This window comes from Saccopteryx leptura, chromosome 3 (assembly GCF_036850995.1).
Source record: "Saccopteryx leptura isolate mSacLep1 chromosome 3, mSacLep1_pri_phased_curated, whole genome shotgun sequence".
NCBI lineage: Eukaryota > Metazoa > Chordata > Mammalia > Chiroptera > Emballonuridae > Saccopteryx > Saccopteryx leptura.
Window position 1 is genome coordinate 67,282,687 of NC_089505.1, and position 16,937 is coordinate 67,299,623.

Consider the following 16,937-nt stretch of genomic DNA (forward strand, 5'->3'; position numbering starts at 1 on the left):
ACTCACCCCACTGCTTGCCCAGCTGAGAAAAGTCAGGACCCTAACACCCATTTATAAATATCTCTTGTTATATTAAAAAAAAATATTTCCAGGGCCCACCTGGCTCTGCTCCTGCACAGAAAGGGTTAACCTTCAATATTTGATTTCAGAGTCACAGGGTGGGGGTGGTAGAGACAAATTAGGAAGGGGTTGGAAAACAGACAAGCCAATGTGTAACTAGGGCCCTCCGAAACATCCAGAACAGAGTGGGAGGAAGGCACTGTTGGAGACTGAGAAACCAGTGCTGTACCCTCAGGGCTCCTCATGCCAGTCCCCAGTCCTGGGTCCCTAGTCCCCGATGCTCTGGAGTGATCTGTCCTCTCACAGACCCATGTGAGGTCCCAATATCAGCATCCATCCTTTCCTCTCAGACCCGGCCCATTCAACTCCCCACCCAGCTTCCAAAGACCCCTCGAACAGGGATCAGCCCCCTCCCCAAATAAGAAGCCTGAAGAAAGCTGGAGGTCCTTCTTGGGAGGGGGAGTATTCAGGGGTGATCCACTTTTGGGGTCCCCCTTCAGTCCCTGACCAGGCGATAAATGTGGTGCTGGGTCCCCCGCTCACTGGTGGAGACTTCAAAGACGTAGGCGGTGCAGAGCAGCAGTTCCTGGGTGTCTCTATTTGTCACCACCTGCCAGGGATGCCGGGAGAAGGGGTTTGTGCTTGAAAGCGAAGGTACCACTGTGCCCTCCCTCAGTTATCACGGGGTACACAGGAAAGGGCTTCCTACCATGTCACATGGGAGAGGGAATGCCCAACATGCCAGGTTCCTCATTTGAAGGACCTCACATAAGATAGTATATCATGTATTAGATGGTCAAGGGGGTCCCTACTCCATCACTGGGGTCCTCTTTCCCCAGGTGAGAGAGGTCCCCAGCTCAATGCATTCCCCAAAGTCAAATAGATCCTATCATATCATGTTTCCTGGACTAAGGTTAGGTTCCCTGGAAAGGGGGTCCTGTTAAGGACCCACCCTGAGTCCTCCAGGTCAGTTTCCCCAGTGAAGGGGGATTCCCTCACAAGAATGCTTTGGAGTCCCGACCACATCAGTTCCCTGGGTAAAGGAAAGGGATCCTTTAAGCCGAGGGTCAACTGCAGGGTTCCCAGTGTATCAGTTCTCCAGATGAAAGTGTCCCTAGGGTTGAGGGTCTATGGTGGGCACTCCCTTCCACAGCGGGGCTCGTGCTCCAACCCAGCCCCAGTGCGTCACCTGGAGGATGGTGAAGTTCTCCAGGACGCTGTTCATCATATAGCGCTCGGGCAGCTGCCGCAGCTTGTGCAAGAAATTCACCAGGTACTCGCACATGGGAGAGCGCAGCAGGCGGTACACGAATCTCCCATCCTCTAGCTGGGCCCGCTCCGTCTGAATCGGGAAGGGGGGGGAGTGGAGATTATAGTGACTGAGACAAAAAGGGGTTGCCCCAGAAACCCAGCCGATCTCTGTGCCTCTCAGGTGGCACACCCACTCCCCACTGCCATGTTCTATCTTCTACTGCCCCGTATGCAGTGACCAGAGACAGGACCCTGAACCCTCGGGTATCTAACTCAGAATCACTGAGCCTGCAAGCCAGAGACCATCTCAGTCCCTCAAAGCTGTGCTCTGCATCCTCAGTGACCTCTGAACTCCTCTGACCTCTAATACACTCACACCTGCCAAAACCTCTTTTTTTTTTTCCACCAAAGACTCTTAATGAGATCTCCAGACCCTGTGATCTCTGAAGTTGAGACTCTGCAAGTCCTCGGCAACCCAACTGTGACCCCTGAACCTCCATGCTCTGTGAACTCTTCCAGATTCACAAGAACCTTTTGAATCTTAGCGACTATATATATCTGCCCCACACATTACCTTTGAACCCTCAAAGTAACTCCTACATGTGACTTCAGAACTCCGTATCAGCTCTAAGCATATGCACTAAACCCCCAAAGAGGCTGGGACGCCCCCACCCCACTATGGAGACTCCCCCAATGCCTGAGCTGTTGTGGCTTCTGGTCTATTTAGTCTGAACCTCCAAAGCAGCAGGTGGCTGGGCGCTCACCCGCCCAGAGCTGCACTTCTCGGGCCTCACCTCCACCTTCTCCACCACCTGCTTGCCGAAGGAGCAGACCTTGGAGGAGCAGGTGAGGGTCATGTGCTCCAGGCTCTCGTACTGACTGCTCACACCGTAGAAGCCACCACTGGTGCTGCCAGGTCCCACTTCCTCACCACTTGGGCCCCAGTTCAGGTCCGCCTGCAGGATGGGGAGACACAGGTGAGTTGAAGGGGACATCCCTTATCAATGGTGGTGACGCTGCTAATGTAAGAACTCTGCCCCGTGGCCTGGTTTCTCCCATTTGCATCTGTAGTTGCCCACCTCTCTTCAGCGTCAAAGTCCTCACCTCTCCAAGGGCCAGTTTTCACAGAAGAACCACCCTTCCATCACTGCTGCCAAAGTCTGAATCCCCAAAATGATCCTGACCTTCTCTCAGTGAGCCCCTCACCAAAGGAGACCTGGAATTCAACATTTTGCTCCTAAAGCCCCCAACTTGAGTTCAACCCCTTTCAAGGGCTTGGTTACTAAGAAGGTGGTTACTCCCTAGCAACCAGAAGCTCTCCCACAGAGCCCTTCCCCCACACCCTGGTTGCTAAGACAAGGGGTTAGTCCCTAGCAACGGGGTCTGGCAGGGCCTAAAGAACACTGACTGCTCTCCAGAACATTCTCCCGGGCCCTTTCAGCCAATTCTCAGAGGTCATACCCTTCCATGACTCCAGTGGCCAAGTGAGCAGACAGTCCATTATGCCGGGTGGGATGTAATCAAGCCTAAGACCTCGTATCACCTTGGTCCTATCCCCCCTGGTCACCTTCCTGGGAGGCACACCTCTTCCTCTTCCTACCTTTAGTCACCTACTTGACCAGGTCACTCTCTGGGGTAGTTTAGTCCCCTTCTCAGAGGCCTGACTCCATCCATCACCCTGGTGATGTGGCCTTGTGAAGCCAGACAAAAACTGAAGGCCTTTCCAGCCCTTTCCCTACATCCCTTCAGATGCTGGGCTTCTAAAGGTCGCTGTCCAGACCTGGGACCTGGTGAGACCTGCCTTAAGCCCTAACAATGCCTACAGACCCCAGAGCTGTCTTGGGCCTCCACTTCACACACTAGAACCCTTTATCATCACAATAGCTATGGGGCCAGCAAGGCCAGCAAACTGCAAGCCCTCAGCAGGCTTCCTTCTCAGAGAATAGATCCCTCCAGGGTTCTGGTTATAAGAGTTAACACCCTCTAAACATTCACATTTATTGAGTTCCTATAGCATCAGCCATTGTCCTGGACACCAAACCAAACAGGCCTAAGAAAGACCCAAATGGACCCTCTTATTCACAATTATATACATAGCACCTGGCATGGGGCCTTGTATATAGTAAGTGCTCAGTGAATACAGGATTTTACAAAGCCACTTCCTGGCTCCTTCAATGGTACCCTCAAGGCCAGATATTCTTTAATGACAGGATCTGGTGGAACATAGTATCCCTTCTTTAGAGAGCTCTGCAGGACTCCACTTGCTAGGAGGAGGAAGACAGTCCTTAGCAACAAGGCTTGGTGTGGTCAGGTGGAATAGGGGAGTCTGAAATGACAGAAGCCATTCTCAAGGGCCATATCAATCACAAGACTGGGTGTGACAAAGTTTAGTGGGATCTGGGGAGTTCCAAGTCATACCCCCATGCCTGCACTGGTCCCATGCACCCAGCCATGGAGGCAAAACTCCTCGGTGCTCCTTGTTGCAAAGGGGGCTGATACTCTAGGCCATATGGAGTTGTGAGGCCCAGGTTGACCTGGTGGAGCCAGAGTCCTTAGCTAGGAGGCCACGTGATCTATGAGCACTTTTGTTTTTGGTGGTAGAACTCACCCAAAACTTGACCAGGAAGAAGGCGTGAGGGGGCCCACGATCATACAGCTCCCGCAGACCACCCTTTTTCTCGGGGAATTTGTCATAGATCTGCCGGACGTCCACACTCTCAAGGGGAGGCGCTCCAGGGCTGGGGCAGTGCTGGCTGATGTGAACAAACAGGTGCCTCTGGTACTGGGGAGAAACAGCCATAGGTAAGGAGTGGGCAATGGGCTGCACCTTGGATCCTCACTGCCCAAGCCGATCCACACTCCTGTCACCACTCCCAGAGCTCCTGCTAGCTGTCCCACCCTGTGCACCCAGACACTGGGCCCAACTAGCAGGCACTGTCCCCACTCTTTTCTGCCCCTTAATTCCCACAGTACCTTAGTCCCCAAGCCCTGTCCTGACTTCCCAACTCTGCCCTGTCCCCTGCTTCATCCTCCCAGCCCTGTCCTCTCCTCCTTTCACCCCAGCTTCCTGCCTGTCCTCCCAGCCTCCAACCTCTCTTCCCTAATTCATCACTCACATGGCTCCAGAGCTGACCCTAAACCTCTCCTGCTCATAACCTTTCCATGGCTCCCTACCACCCCAGGAAAAAGCCCACACCCCTTAACTGGGCTATGTTTTGAATAGTTGTTTATAAGTGTTCCATCAGTGGATGGATGGATGGATGGATGGATGGATGGATGGATGGATGAAAATCCATATAGCCCACACCAAGACTTGTTCTTTGTTCTCGTTTTTATCACTTCTTATCCATATCCTGAAAATTTCCCCATCTTTTCTTCTAATCCCAAACCTCATCCATTTTCCCAGGTCATCTCAATCTGCCTCTTTCTGGAAGCCTCCACTAATTACAAACAGATGAGATCTCTCTACCACTTTCATGATTCCCCATCAACAGGAGAAATCTCCTGGTGTACCACCCAGCTTGGCAATGCCAGCTTCTCCAGAACCAATAGCTGTCCAGGGCCCATTCACTTTAACCAGCTTCCCCACCATAGTCAATTATTTGATTCCCTGAAAGCCTCAACACTGTTTCCATCTCTGTACCTAAAAACACCCAGTTCTGCACACAGCAAACTCCTTTGTAACCCCCAAGTGCAACTCAAATGTTGGCATCTCAGGAAGCATTCACTGACTCTCTAGGCAGAACCTCTCCTCTGTACACCCGCAAAAACAAGCTACCCCATCCCAGCACGTACTCACTATTCAACAGACATCTATCGAGAAGCTACTGTGTAGAGGTACTGCTCTGGGTTCCAGGGCTACAAGGTAAAGTCCCTGACCTCGTGGGCTCACAGTCTACTGGCAGAGACAGAGAAAATGTAAATCGTCTTATACAGAATATAAATTTTGAAAAGCAATGTATGTTAAGAAAAGATTCCTAATAAAGCACAGTAAGGGAGTGGAGAGTGACGGCATCGGTAGTTTGAGGAAGCCAGCCAGAGAAAAGGGTCAAGCAGGAGTCTGAATGAACGTTGGGCCAGAGTGGGGATACCTGGGGAAAGCACGTTCCAGGCGGCAGGAACAGCAGATGCAAAGGCCCTGAAGCAGGAGGGGCTGGGTACGTTTGAGAAAGGGCATGGAGGCCAGTGTGGTCAGAGCAGAGTAAACAAGGGTGAGAGTACAGGAGGGAAGGGCAGAGAAGGATTGGGGGTCAGCTTGTGCAGAACTTTGTAAGCAACTGAAAAGACTTTAGCTTTTGCTCCAAGTGAGATTGGAGGGTTTTAACCTGATCTGACTTGGGTTTTACCAAGACCACTATATACAGTAATTGGTGTTTATATGGCTGTGGCAGAGACTGTGTTCCCAGATGTTAGTTTCTTTTCACACAGATAAACTACATTTCCCAGACTCCTTTGCAGTTATGTTTGCCCACATGACTAAGTTCTGGCAAATGGGGTGTGAGCAGACCTGATAGTTGCCCCTTCTAAGCCAGACCCATAAAACCTCCTCACTCTCTTCCTTCCACCATCTGCCAGCCAGATGCAGAGAATCCAGTAGCAGATTCTGAAGCCCTAGGAAATGGCAGAGCCACAAGATGGAAGAAGCCTGGCCTGACCAGGCAGTGGCGCAGTGAATAGAGCGTCGGACTGGGATGTGGAGGACCCAGGTTCGTTTTCCTAGAGATCCTGAGGTCGCCAGCTTGAGCGCAGGCTCATCTGGTTTGAGCAAGGCTCACCAGCTTGAGCCCAAGGTTGCTGGCTCAAGCAAGGGGTCACTCAGTCTGCTGTAGCCCCCCAGTCAAGGCACATATGAGAAAGCAAACAATGAACAACTAAGGTGCCGCAACAAAGAATTGATGTTTCTCATCTCTCTCCCTTCTGGTCTCTCTCTCTCTCTCTCTCTCTCTCTCTCTCTCTCTCTGACTCTCTCTGTCTCTGCCAATATATATATATATGGAAGAAGCCTGAATTTCCCAAATCACTGTGTGGAAGACTCCTGTTGAACACCCACAATGAACTGTTCCACCAGTGAGAAACTTCTATGATGTTCAGTCCCTGGGTGTTGGAGTTATTTCTTTTAACAGTCAGCCCACCCTGACTAATATGCTTTCTGTCTCCTAGGCCAGGAAAAGCTCATGCCTAAAAACAAGATCTGCTTTCCCAAGTTCCCAGTATCCACCACAAAGCCTGGTGCACAGGAGGCACTCAGAAGTGTTTTTGTTTGTTTGTTTTTTGTAACAAACAGAATGAGACAGAGAAAGGAACAGACAGGAAGGTAGAGAGATGAGAAGCATCAATTCTTCGTTGCGGCACCTTAATTGTTTATTAATTGCTTTCTTATATGTGCCTTGACCGGGAAGCTACAGCAGACCGAGTGACCCCTTGCTCAACCAGATGAACCCGTGCTCAAGCCTGGCGACCTTGGGGTTTTAAACCTGGGTCCTCTGAGTCCCAGTCTGAAACTCTATCCACTGTGCCACTGTCTGATCAGGCTCAGAAGTGTTTGATGAATTAATAAATTATGTCCTAGATTCTCTGACCTTCCCAATCCATGACCTCATGACCTTCTAGTTTCTTTATGCTAGGAGTTGTCAAAGTGTAGTCCCTGGACCAGCAGCATCAACATCACCTAGGAGCTTGTTAGAAAGACAAATCCAGAAAAAGAAAGAAATGCAAATCCAGCCCTGGCTCAATTGATAGAGTGTCACCCAGCATATAGACACTCCTGGTTCGATCCCCAGTCAGGGTCCCAGTTACAGCACGCCAGGAGAAGCAACCATCTGCTTCTCTTCCTCTCCTTCTCCCTATCCCCCTTCTTTCCCTTTTCCCCTCTCACAGCCAGTGGCTCGATTGGTTCAAGCACCAGCCCTAGGTGCTGAAGATGGCTTGGTTGATTCGAGCGTCAGCCCCTGACAGAGAGTGTCTGGAAGATCCCAGTCAGGGCACATGTGAGAGTCCGTCTAATTATCTCCCCTCCTCTCACTTAAAAAAAAAAGAAAAGAAAAAGAAATGAAAATCCTCAGGCTCCACACCAAACTAACTGAATCAGATATTCTTAGGGTGGGGGTCAGCAATCTGTGGGGTTTTTGTTTTTGATAGAGAGAGACAAGAAGGGAGAAAGAGGTAGGAGAGAGATGAGAAACATCAACTCATAGTTGTGTCACTTTAGTTGTTCATTGATTGCTTTCTCATATGTGCTTTGACTGGGGGAGCTACAGCAGACTGAGTGACCCCTTGCTCAAGCCAGCAACCTTGGGCTCAAGCCAGCAACCATAGGGTCATGTCTATGATCCCACACTCAAGCCAGTGACCTAAGGGTTTCGAACCCGGGTCCACCACATTCCAGTCTAATGCTCTATCCACTGTGCCACCACCTAGTCAGCAATCTGTGTTTTATAAGCCCTCTGTGTCATTCTGATACCTGCTAAAGTTTGAGAACCACTACTTTATGCTTTTCCTTTCCATAACCCTCTACATTGAAAATGCCCAGTGACCTGGAATGCTGAGGTTGTCGGTTCAAAACCCTGGGCTTGCCTGGTCAAGGCACATATGGGAGTTGATGCTTCCTACTCCTCCCCTCTTTCTCTCTCTCGCTCTCTCTCTCCTTTCTCTCTTAAAAAAATAAAATCTAAAAAAAAAAAAAATTTACGTTACCTGTATAAAGCAAAGATAAAACTGTTCTTCTGGCCTGACCTGTGGTGGCGCAGTGGATAAAGCGTCGACCTGGAAATGCTGAGGTCGCCGGTTCAAAACCCTGAGCTTGCCTGGTCAAGGCACATATGGGAGTTGATGCTTCCAGCTCCTCCCCCCGTCTCTCTCTGTGTCTCTCTCTCTCCCTCTCTCTCTCCTCTCTAAAATGAATAAAAAAAAAAAACAAAAAAACTGTTCTTGTCTGACCAGGCGGTGGCGCAGTGGATAGAGCATCAGACTGGGATGCGGAGGACCCAGGTTCGAGACCCCAAGGTCGCCAGCTTGAGCACGAGTTCATCTGGCTTGAGCACAAAAAAAGCTCACCAGCATGGACCCAAGGTCGCTGGCTCAAGCAAGGGGTCACTCGGTCTGCGCGGTCAAGGCACATATGAGAAAGCAATCAATGAACAACTAAGGTGTCACAACGAGAAACTGATGATTGATGCTTCACATCTCTCTCTGTTCCTGTCTGTTTGTCCCTATCTATCCCTCTCTCTGACTCTCTCTCTGTCCCTAGAAGAAAAAAAAAAAACCTGTTCTTTAAAAAAAACCAAAGCCCACAGTGACTATCCCAAAATCACACTCACAGAGTCAACTGCATCCGGGGGTTCCACAAAGGCCGAGAATTCCACCAGCTGTAACCGGGCAGTGCCCAGGGCCCGAGCCTGCCAGGCTGGGGGTGATGGGGCAGGTGGGGGCAAGGCAGGGGGTGAGAGGGCTTGGGGGGGCTCGTACCCTAGAGAGAGAAGAACAAACAATAAAAATTGCTAACATTTATGGAATATATCAAGCACTGTTCTCTCTTGCCTGCCTCCACTTAGAAGCTGAAAAAACTAAATACTCACTTTCCCAGCCTCCCTTGCAGCTAGAGGTGGCCATGTGACACAGTCCTGGCCAATGAGACGTTAGGGGAAATCTGCTCGGGGGCTTCTGGGAAGGAGTTTCTTCCTGAATAAAAAAGACAGAACTTTGGGAGGAGAAAGCTTTTGTTTCTGGTCAAGTCCTGCTTGGGACATGACCTAGAGTTACAACAGCCATCTTGGGACAGTAAGACAGAGTCCAAGGACCCTATAGAGATGCTAATCTTGATATGCTGAACTTCTGAGCCAGCATAAAAGCAGCCCACTTTTTGTTATATGGAATCATTAAAGCCTTTATTATTTATGGCACTATTAATTTGCATACTGTTGCCTGCAACCAAGAGCACTCCTAATTGATGAATTTGTGGAACCTAAGTGTAATTTTCCATCAATGTGAGTTCATAGGACCACATGAGCATGGACTTCTGGAAGCCATGTTGCTGCCAGATGGGCAGAGCCTGCCTAGGAATGAAGCCACCAGAGGAAGGCAAAACCAAGCAAGTCCTAAGGTTACCATTTGAGCCTCTGGATCCAGCCATACCTGAAGCCATAATGCCAAAAATATCAGTTACCTGAACCAATAAATTCTGGGTTTTTGTTTATCATCTAGCTTGACTTGGGTTTCTGTCACTTGCAGCTGAAAGAATCTTGACTTATACATCCCCCAATGTCCTTTAGGCTAGGAAGTGGCAGAACAACAACTCAGTGTGTCTGGCTACAGATGTTATGCTCTTACACTCTACAAATTCTGTCACTCATCCTTCCTTACCCCCACACACCCCGCCTCAGAGCTGGGCCTCAGGAGGAGTGTGTCCCCTGATTAATGGAAGGTTGAAGGAAAGGCAGATAAGGTTGACAGGGGGGACAAAAGATGAGGGAGGGTGGAGAGTACTCTTACCTGGGAGGTCAGTAGATGGGGGAGTCAGTGACAAGGAGAACGGTGTCTGCGAGAATGGCTTCACACTGAGGGAGAAAGGAAGCCCAGGGTCAGTAAGGCGGAAAGATGCTAATCAGACTGACTGCCGTTTACTGGGGGGCCAGGTGGACCCTGTGCTCACACAATATGTGCGCATTTTTATTGAGACCTCACAGCCTCTGAGGTATGTGTGATCACTGCCTTCTTATTTGCACAGGAGAAAGGTACACAGGGGTCAACTGACCTACCCAGTCTCACAGCTGGACACAGTGGAGCCTGGGCTCAAACCAGCTAAGTCCCAACCATGAGGTCTGGCATCTTGATGATAGATTAGTACCTCTCACAATATGGCGAAAAGAGAACAGAAACAGGGTCTCAAGAGGTGGGGAGAATAGGAAATTTGGAGGAAGAGAAGGCTGAAGGGTCAAGTGGGTAGGGAGAAAGTGACCAGCAGCTCAGAAATGGGACACCAGGCCAAACTTTGGGGTGTGGAGGCAGCACAACAGACTCCAAAGCAGTGTGTCCAATAGAACTTTTTGTGATGATGGAAATGGTCTCTCTCTGTGCCGTCCAGTACTATAGCCGCAGGCCACATGTGGCTACTGACCACATGACATATCACTACTAAGCTGGAATGTGGCTAGGTCCCTGAGGAACTGAATTTTTCATTTTATTTCACTTGAATTGACTTAAATTTCAATAACCATACATGGCTAGGGACTGTAGTACCTGATAGCATAGCTAGAGGCCAACGACCTGTGGGGTATCCCAGGAGATGAGGGTGAGGAGACAGAGAGGTCAGAGGTCAAGAGGACATGATGAATTCACAGGTCAATAAGAGGTCAAGGGTCCAAAGATCAAGATCAGAAAGATATAAACTCCAAGGACTTTCAGATTTTGACTCCCAAGGATCTTGACTTAGTATTTGCATGCCAATTCTGAAATCTAAACTCTAGTACCCTACCCACAAACTTAATGTCTTGTCGTTAGGCCACTACCCAGTGTCACCTCCTCAGAGGTCTTCTCTGACTCCTAAATAGAGCACATACACCCTGCTTTATTTCCCAAATTTATTCCTTTCTTATTAATGTTTATTTTATTTACTTTTTATCATGCTTATTATTTATCTCCCCCTTCTCCAAGTATATAAGCTCCATGAGGGCATAAATTTTAATTTATTCAATGATATGTCTCTAGTCAAGCAGAGACACAGGTACTTATTAGCTGCTCAGTAAACATTTGACTGACTGACCAATGGCTTAATACTGGCCTCCTCTCAGTTCCTGAAACTCACCAAATTTTCCTACCTCAGGGTCTTGGCACATGCTGTTTTCCCTGCCTAAAATAACCCCACTTTCATTCTTTACCTGGCAAAGCCTTCTTCAGAGAAACCCCCAGAACACTCTTCCTCACCCCAGAACCTGTTGAAGTTCTTCACATATCACACATACTCTTTAATTTCGTGTTTATGTACATACATGATGATTTATTGATATTCATCTTCCCAATTTGACTATCAGCTCCATAAAAGGTGGAACCCCAGAGACCAGAGCAATGCCTACTAAACCACCAGTTCTTCCAGATCAGCCTCCTTCCCTGCAAACCTGTGGTTCCTTTGGCTCGGGGAACTTGCTCTGACCCTTCCTGTGTCCCCATTCAGCAGCACCTCCCCAGCGAACTTTCTTCCCTCCCAGCCTGGATCCCACAGACTGTAACTTCTTCTCTGGCAACATCCCCAACACTCCTGTCTCACCATCCTGAGGCCACATGGCCCTATCAACACCCAGCCTAGACCCATTGCTCCTTTCTGGGCTGAACTGTTCTTCCCCTGTGCCTCTGGGACCCATTTCTATACTTTCAGCCAGAAACATATCTGTCACCCTCATGGCTCTCTCAGAGCTAAAAAGGACACTCCCATTTACCTCTGAAGCCCATTTTCTTCCTTCTGACTCTGAAAGATGATAAGGAGCCCTGCTCAGGCCCAAGAACCAACTCTATAAGGACAAGCCTTCCTATGAACTTCTGGGGCCCAGCCAACACCACTAGAAGGCCTTATGCCCACAGACATCCTCCAGGCCTCTCACATTCATCAAGTCCTGTGCTAAGCTCATTTTTTCCCAAACCCACTCCTTCCCCAGGTGGCACATTTCTAGACAGTCCCAGTAACCCCAATCACCAGCCAGACCCCAGGCACTGTCCCTGCCTCCTCGCTCCTCTCAGCCCACCAGGTCCCCACAGTGTCCGTCCTCCTCCTGACTCTCTCTGCTCTGTCCTCTCCCTGCTTTCCAGTCTCAGACCTGGTCCTCCTGTCCTGAGCATCCCCTCCCCCTCCTGCCTGGGAGTCAAATCCAGATAGCCTAGCTCCAGAATCAATGTTCACAAGGGAGCCAGGAACAAGGAGGTGGGGTGAGAAAGGCCTGTGGGAGAGTGGAGGTGGGGGACAGGTGCTGAGGCAGAACAGAAAGTACTCACTCTGGAACATTCCAGGGCGTCCCAGAGCCCCCTGACCAAAACTGGAAAAGCTCAGAGGCCTAGAGACGAGACAAAGGGGAGGGGTCAGCCAGTTAGTCCCCTGTTGAAGCCACACCCCCACCCTCCAGCCGTGAGCCCCAGACCCCAACCCAGGCCACCTGAGGACCAGTGGGACCCAGTTTGGCCTGCAGGGAAGGGGCTGAGATGAGCTGGGCAGAAGACATGGTGGCCATTGTCTGGAAAGCCTTGTCCTTGGAAACTTGGTCCTGCAGGAAAAGTTGAAGGTCCATGTTCATGGGGAGTTCCAGTAGACACAGCAAGGTTGGGGACAATGACAGGGCAGGGTAAGTATAGAAAGATGAAGAGTTGGGGGGGTCAAGGCAAATCCCTGTTCCTACAGCACTCTGCCCACCTGCCCCCCTCAGGAATGCTTATAGTAGGGAAGTGGGTGGGACGGTGGGCAGAGACACTTACCACATTCAGGGCCTGCCCATGGGGGTGGGGGAGGGTGCCAAGGAAGGAAAGAAAACATGATTTAGGAAGTGAGGTCTGGACACCCCACCTTCCTGCCCTGCCAGCCCCTACAGCCCTGCCACCCGGAGCTGAGCACGGAGAGGAAGGAAGAATGAAGGATGAATATGGAACAGAGGAAGCCAGGCCTAGAGGGGCAAAGAGGTTCCCAATGACTAGAATAAAAGACAGTAATGAGGGTTGCTAGGTCAATAAAGAGCCAGAAGTAAAGGTTTCCAGATATGTGGGCAACAGGAATTGAGGATTTCAGACCCAGAGGGAATAGGCGATGAACATTTCGTAGTTGGGACAGGACAGAGAGGAATGGCAAACTCCAGAAAAGACCAGAAGGGATGGTGTTTAGACCTAGAGAGAAAGGAAGAGGAAGCTTCTGGGTACAGAAAAGGAAGAGGAAGTGATGGTCCCCAAAACCAGAGAAAGAGGCAGAGAAGTCTCTATAGTTGGAGGTAGAAGCGGATTTAATGGCGGGCACACCAGGCGTGCGCCCTGGGCCCCAACTTCTGAAGGGCCCCGCAAATCCCCAACTTTACACTCTTTTCTAATGTAAGGGGCCCAATATTTTCTTCTGTGCTTGAGCCCCAAACGACCTTAATCTACCTCTGCTTGGAGGGGTAGAAAATTAGAGTATCTAGCCAAGAAGAAACAGGAAACCCAGAGGATGAAAAAAAGAAAAGGGATATGAAAAGAAGCAAAAGGAGATAAAAATATCTAAGCACAAAGAGAACAGGATGGCCAAACAAGGATGGGGAAATGGGAAGATGAACCAGATGGAGACCAAGAGGAGGCCCTCACGGCGCAAAAGGAAAAAGGATGAGGACACCCCAAAAGGAAGGGCAGGCGGGGAGAGGAGGAGGCAAAAGATAGCTACAGCCAGAGGAAAGGCCCAATGCCCCCCTTCTTGCCTGTCCCAAGCTAAATCTCTGCACCCCTCACCGTGGTTTCCATACCCCCACACCCCCTTGCTGGGCCACTAATCCCCCACTTTGGGCCTCTGCTTCCCCCATTCTGTCTACCTTTCTGTGTGAATCTGTTCCCATTTCTTGGTCTCTGTCCTTCATCCCAGGTCTCTGCCCCCTCCCTCCCTCCAGAGCCCTACCCTTCTTAGGATGTCTGCTTTGGTCTCTACCTTGAGCTTGGACTGGATTTCCCTCGATTTCCTTCTGGCCAAGACCTGGATGTGACTAGAGACCTGAAGGGAGGGACAAAGAAATAGATTCAGGCCAGAGTCACTTGTCCCTTGCACCCTCTACCTGTTTCCTCCATCCAGTGCTCCACAGAGCTGCTGGAACATGGGAGATGACACACAGAACATGGTAGCTGTCCCAGGAGCATGCAAACACAGATGTGACCCAGCAGATCCAGGTCTCCTTTCCCTTCCCCATCCTTCTCTTTGGCTCTTTTGGTCTCTCTTACTCTGGTTCTAACACAACTGCTAAGAGAACTGTACCGGGCACAGTATATCCACAGAGATGCCTAGAACACAGACAAAAATACATGAACCAGATCCTCATTGAACCTGAAACTGTCTATACTAGCATGGCCCTGAGAAGACAAGCCCATCCCAGACAGAAGCCCACAAGTCAGTCTGGAGACCTGTTTGCGAGTTCGGGTCTTCCCCGTTCTCAGCTTGATGTAGCGGGCAATCAGTTCATTCCGACCTGAAGAATCAAAGATGGAACAGAGTTAGACCATCAGCAGAACTTCTCAACAGAGAGTACATTGAGCGAAGAGAGAGAAGCAACCGTTCCCAGAGGTCCACAGCAAGCTGGGAGCTAGGTGAAAGAGTTATGACTGCAGGTTATGGAGCCAGACATCCTGGGTTCAAACCCCAGCTCCACTGCACACTAGCTTTGTGGCCTTAGGCAAATCACTTAACATTTCTGGGCCTCAATTTCCTCATCGGTGCCAATGGGGATGCTAGCTCCTACCTGAGTTATCATGGGGACACTAAGTGCTTTTATGTGAAGTGTTTAAAGCTCCATAAATGCTGGTTATTACGGTATATTTTAGTAATCAATGAGGGCCAGGGCAAATAGAAGGGTGGACTCACCATACATCTTGCCTTCATCGGACAGGATGATTTTCCGTCGGCCGCAGGGTGGGTAGATGGCCAGGGCCTCCTGGAAGCTCTGCTCAATGTCGGGACTCCAGACACCCTCTGCATCTGGGCCCCCATCCCCCCCAGCCCCCTCGCTGCCACCGGTGCCTTCCTCACTTCCTTCCTCACTTCCTGTCCAGGCGCTGCCATCGTCCAGGGGGGCCCCAGCCCGGGGTTCCCCCATCTGGGCCTAGAAGAACACAGAGCTCAGCAAGTTTCCCCTGACCCATCCAGAAGGACCTCAGAGCTTGGAAGGCTGGGAGTCCAGAATCCTGGGTCTGAGGGAAGGCGCTGGGGACCCAGCCCTATGGGTCTGAGGGAAATGGCTGGGTCCTGACTATGGAGGCTGGATTTCTGTGGAAGCTTAAAGTGAGGAGTGATCTCTGGATTTCCAGGGGTCCCTGAGTTGTAATGAAGTCTTGAACACCACAAAATCATGTGTGGGGCTCATGAGGCCCAATCATTTCGATATGGATTACTAGTTTTTATCCCATTGATTTGGGGCAGGGGGTAAGGGAGAGAGAGAGAAGCATCAACTCGTTCCACTTAGTTGTTCCCTTTAGATGTGCACTCATTGGTTATATCTCATATGTGCCTTTACTGGGACACACTGTGATGACGCTCTACCCACCTAGCCACCCTACTAGGGATGGATTACTAGTTTAAAGAAGATAGGAGTCAGAGCCTCGTTGCAGGAAAGGAGGCTTGGGTGACATCTTAGTCCCGCTCCAAGCACAATGCTAGAATGTGAGCAGCAGCTGCTGGAAAAGAAGAGTAATGGGCCCTAGTAAGGCTGAAGGGAGGTTCAGAAAGAAGAGGCCAGAGACTCAGAGAAGGACAGAGCCTCAGAGAGAGGGGAACAGAGACCCAGCGTGGGGGCACAGAGACCCAGAGAGTGGTGGACAGAGACTCAGAGGGCGCTGGGGGACGAAGACACAGGGAGGAAGGACAGAGACTAAGGGCAGAAACTCAAGTGGAGACCAGGAAAGAACCACAAACTGGGGGGCACGAACGCCATACCATCAGGAGAGCTAGAACAAAGGACCCAGGCATCCCCTCCCCCAGTTTCCCACAACCCCCATGATGGGAGGGGCTGCTCAGCGAGAGCACCTCCCCTCAAGCCTCCGGCCCCGCCCCTCCTCTTCCCACCTCCCGCGCCGCGAGCTTGGATCCAACTCAAGTTCCCAAAGACTTTCCGGAGGCCGGGAACAGGGGAAAACTTTTTCCAATACAGTCAGATCCCGCCTCCCTGGCGGCTCCACGTCTTCCACAGCTTTCCCAGGAGCCTAGAGTCCAGACTCCCATCCCCCTCCTCCCTCGGACCCTGGAGTCCCGTCCGAGACAGACAAAGACCCCAGGCCGAGCCCAATGGCGTTGCGGCGTTCAGGACCCCCGTAGGCCAAAATCCCAGCCTAGCTCGCCCCCATGTGGTCAGACAAAGGGACGGAGGAGCCAGATAAGAAAGGTCCCCCTAATTTCCCGCCCCAGGCCCCAAACCTCTTAAGAGACAAGACTGAAGATCCAGAAAGCTCTGTAGCCTGCCCTCTGCCACCCCAGTGGCCCCTTTCTCCATGAGGAGGGCGCCCACAAATGACAGACACACAAATCAGTTCGGTCAGAAATATGCACAGGGTCTTTTTCGCTTCAAACCGACACCGCCACACTCACACCCCACACAACCAGCCCCAGTTACCTGCCCGCACCCACTACCAGGCACACACTCCCAAACTCAGACGTATGAGCAGACACCCCATCTCCGGCGAAAGTTTCAACCTCGCACTTAGCCTCTGTCAGGAGCGCAAACTCGAGCCCCCCGATAAAAAGTAGGTCACATGCAATTCAGAGACGGTCCCCCACACACCTAAATTCCTAACGCGTAACTTTCCACCCCAATTCACACACCCCAAAGCAGGATCCCCGACTCCCGCCGGCGCTTTCCTACCTCCCGGCCTGGGGCTGGGGACCGCGGCGGGCGGGGCGCTACGAAGGAGAAAGTTGCCCGGGAGCTTTGTTTGGGAAA

The 16,937-nt window shown here is 50.8% G+C and overlaps 1 protein-coding gene across 1 annotated transcript; it reads right to left on the reverse strand.

The window, feature by feature from the left end:
* Positions 1 to 9: 9 nt before the first annotated feature.
* Positions 10 to 16,911, reverse strand: TEAD2 (TEA domain transcription factor 2). Its single transcript, XM_066373968.1, has 14 exons — positions 16,860 to 16,911; positions 14,870 to 15,107; positions 14,413 to 14,477; positions 14,233 to 14,292; positions 13,946 to 14,008; positions 12,763 to 12,774; positions 12,447 to 12,554; positions 12,289 to 12,347; positions 9,799 to 9,863; positions 8,628 to 8,776; positions 3,920 to 4,093; positions 2,106 to 2,267; positions 1,250 to 1,402; positions 10 to 670 (listed from the first exon to the last, which is right to left on the reverse strand). The coding sequence occupies exons 2-14, from the start codon at positions 15,099 to 15,101 to the stop codon at positions 557 to 559; spliced, it is 1,416 nt and encodes a 471-aa protein (XP_066230065.1). The 5' UTR covers positions 15,102 to 15,107; positions 16,860 to 16,911; the 3' UTR covers positions 10 to 556.
* Between the last annotated feature and the right edge of the window lie 26 nt (positions 16,912 to 16,937).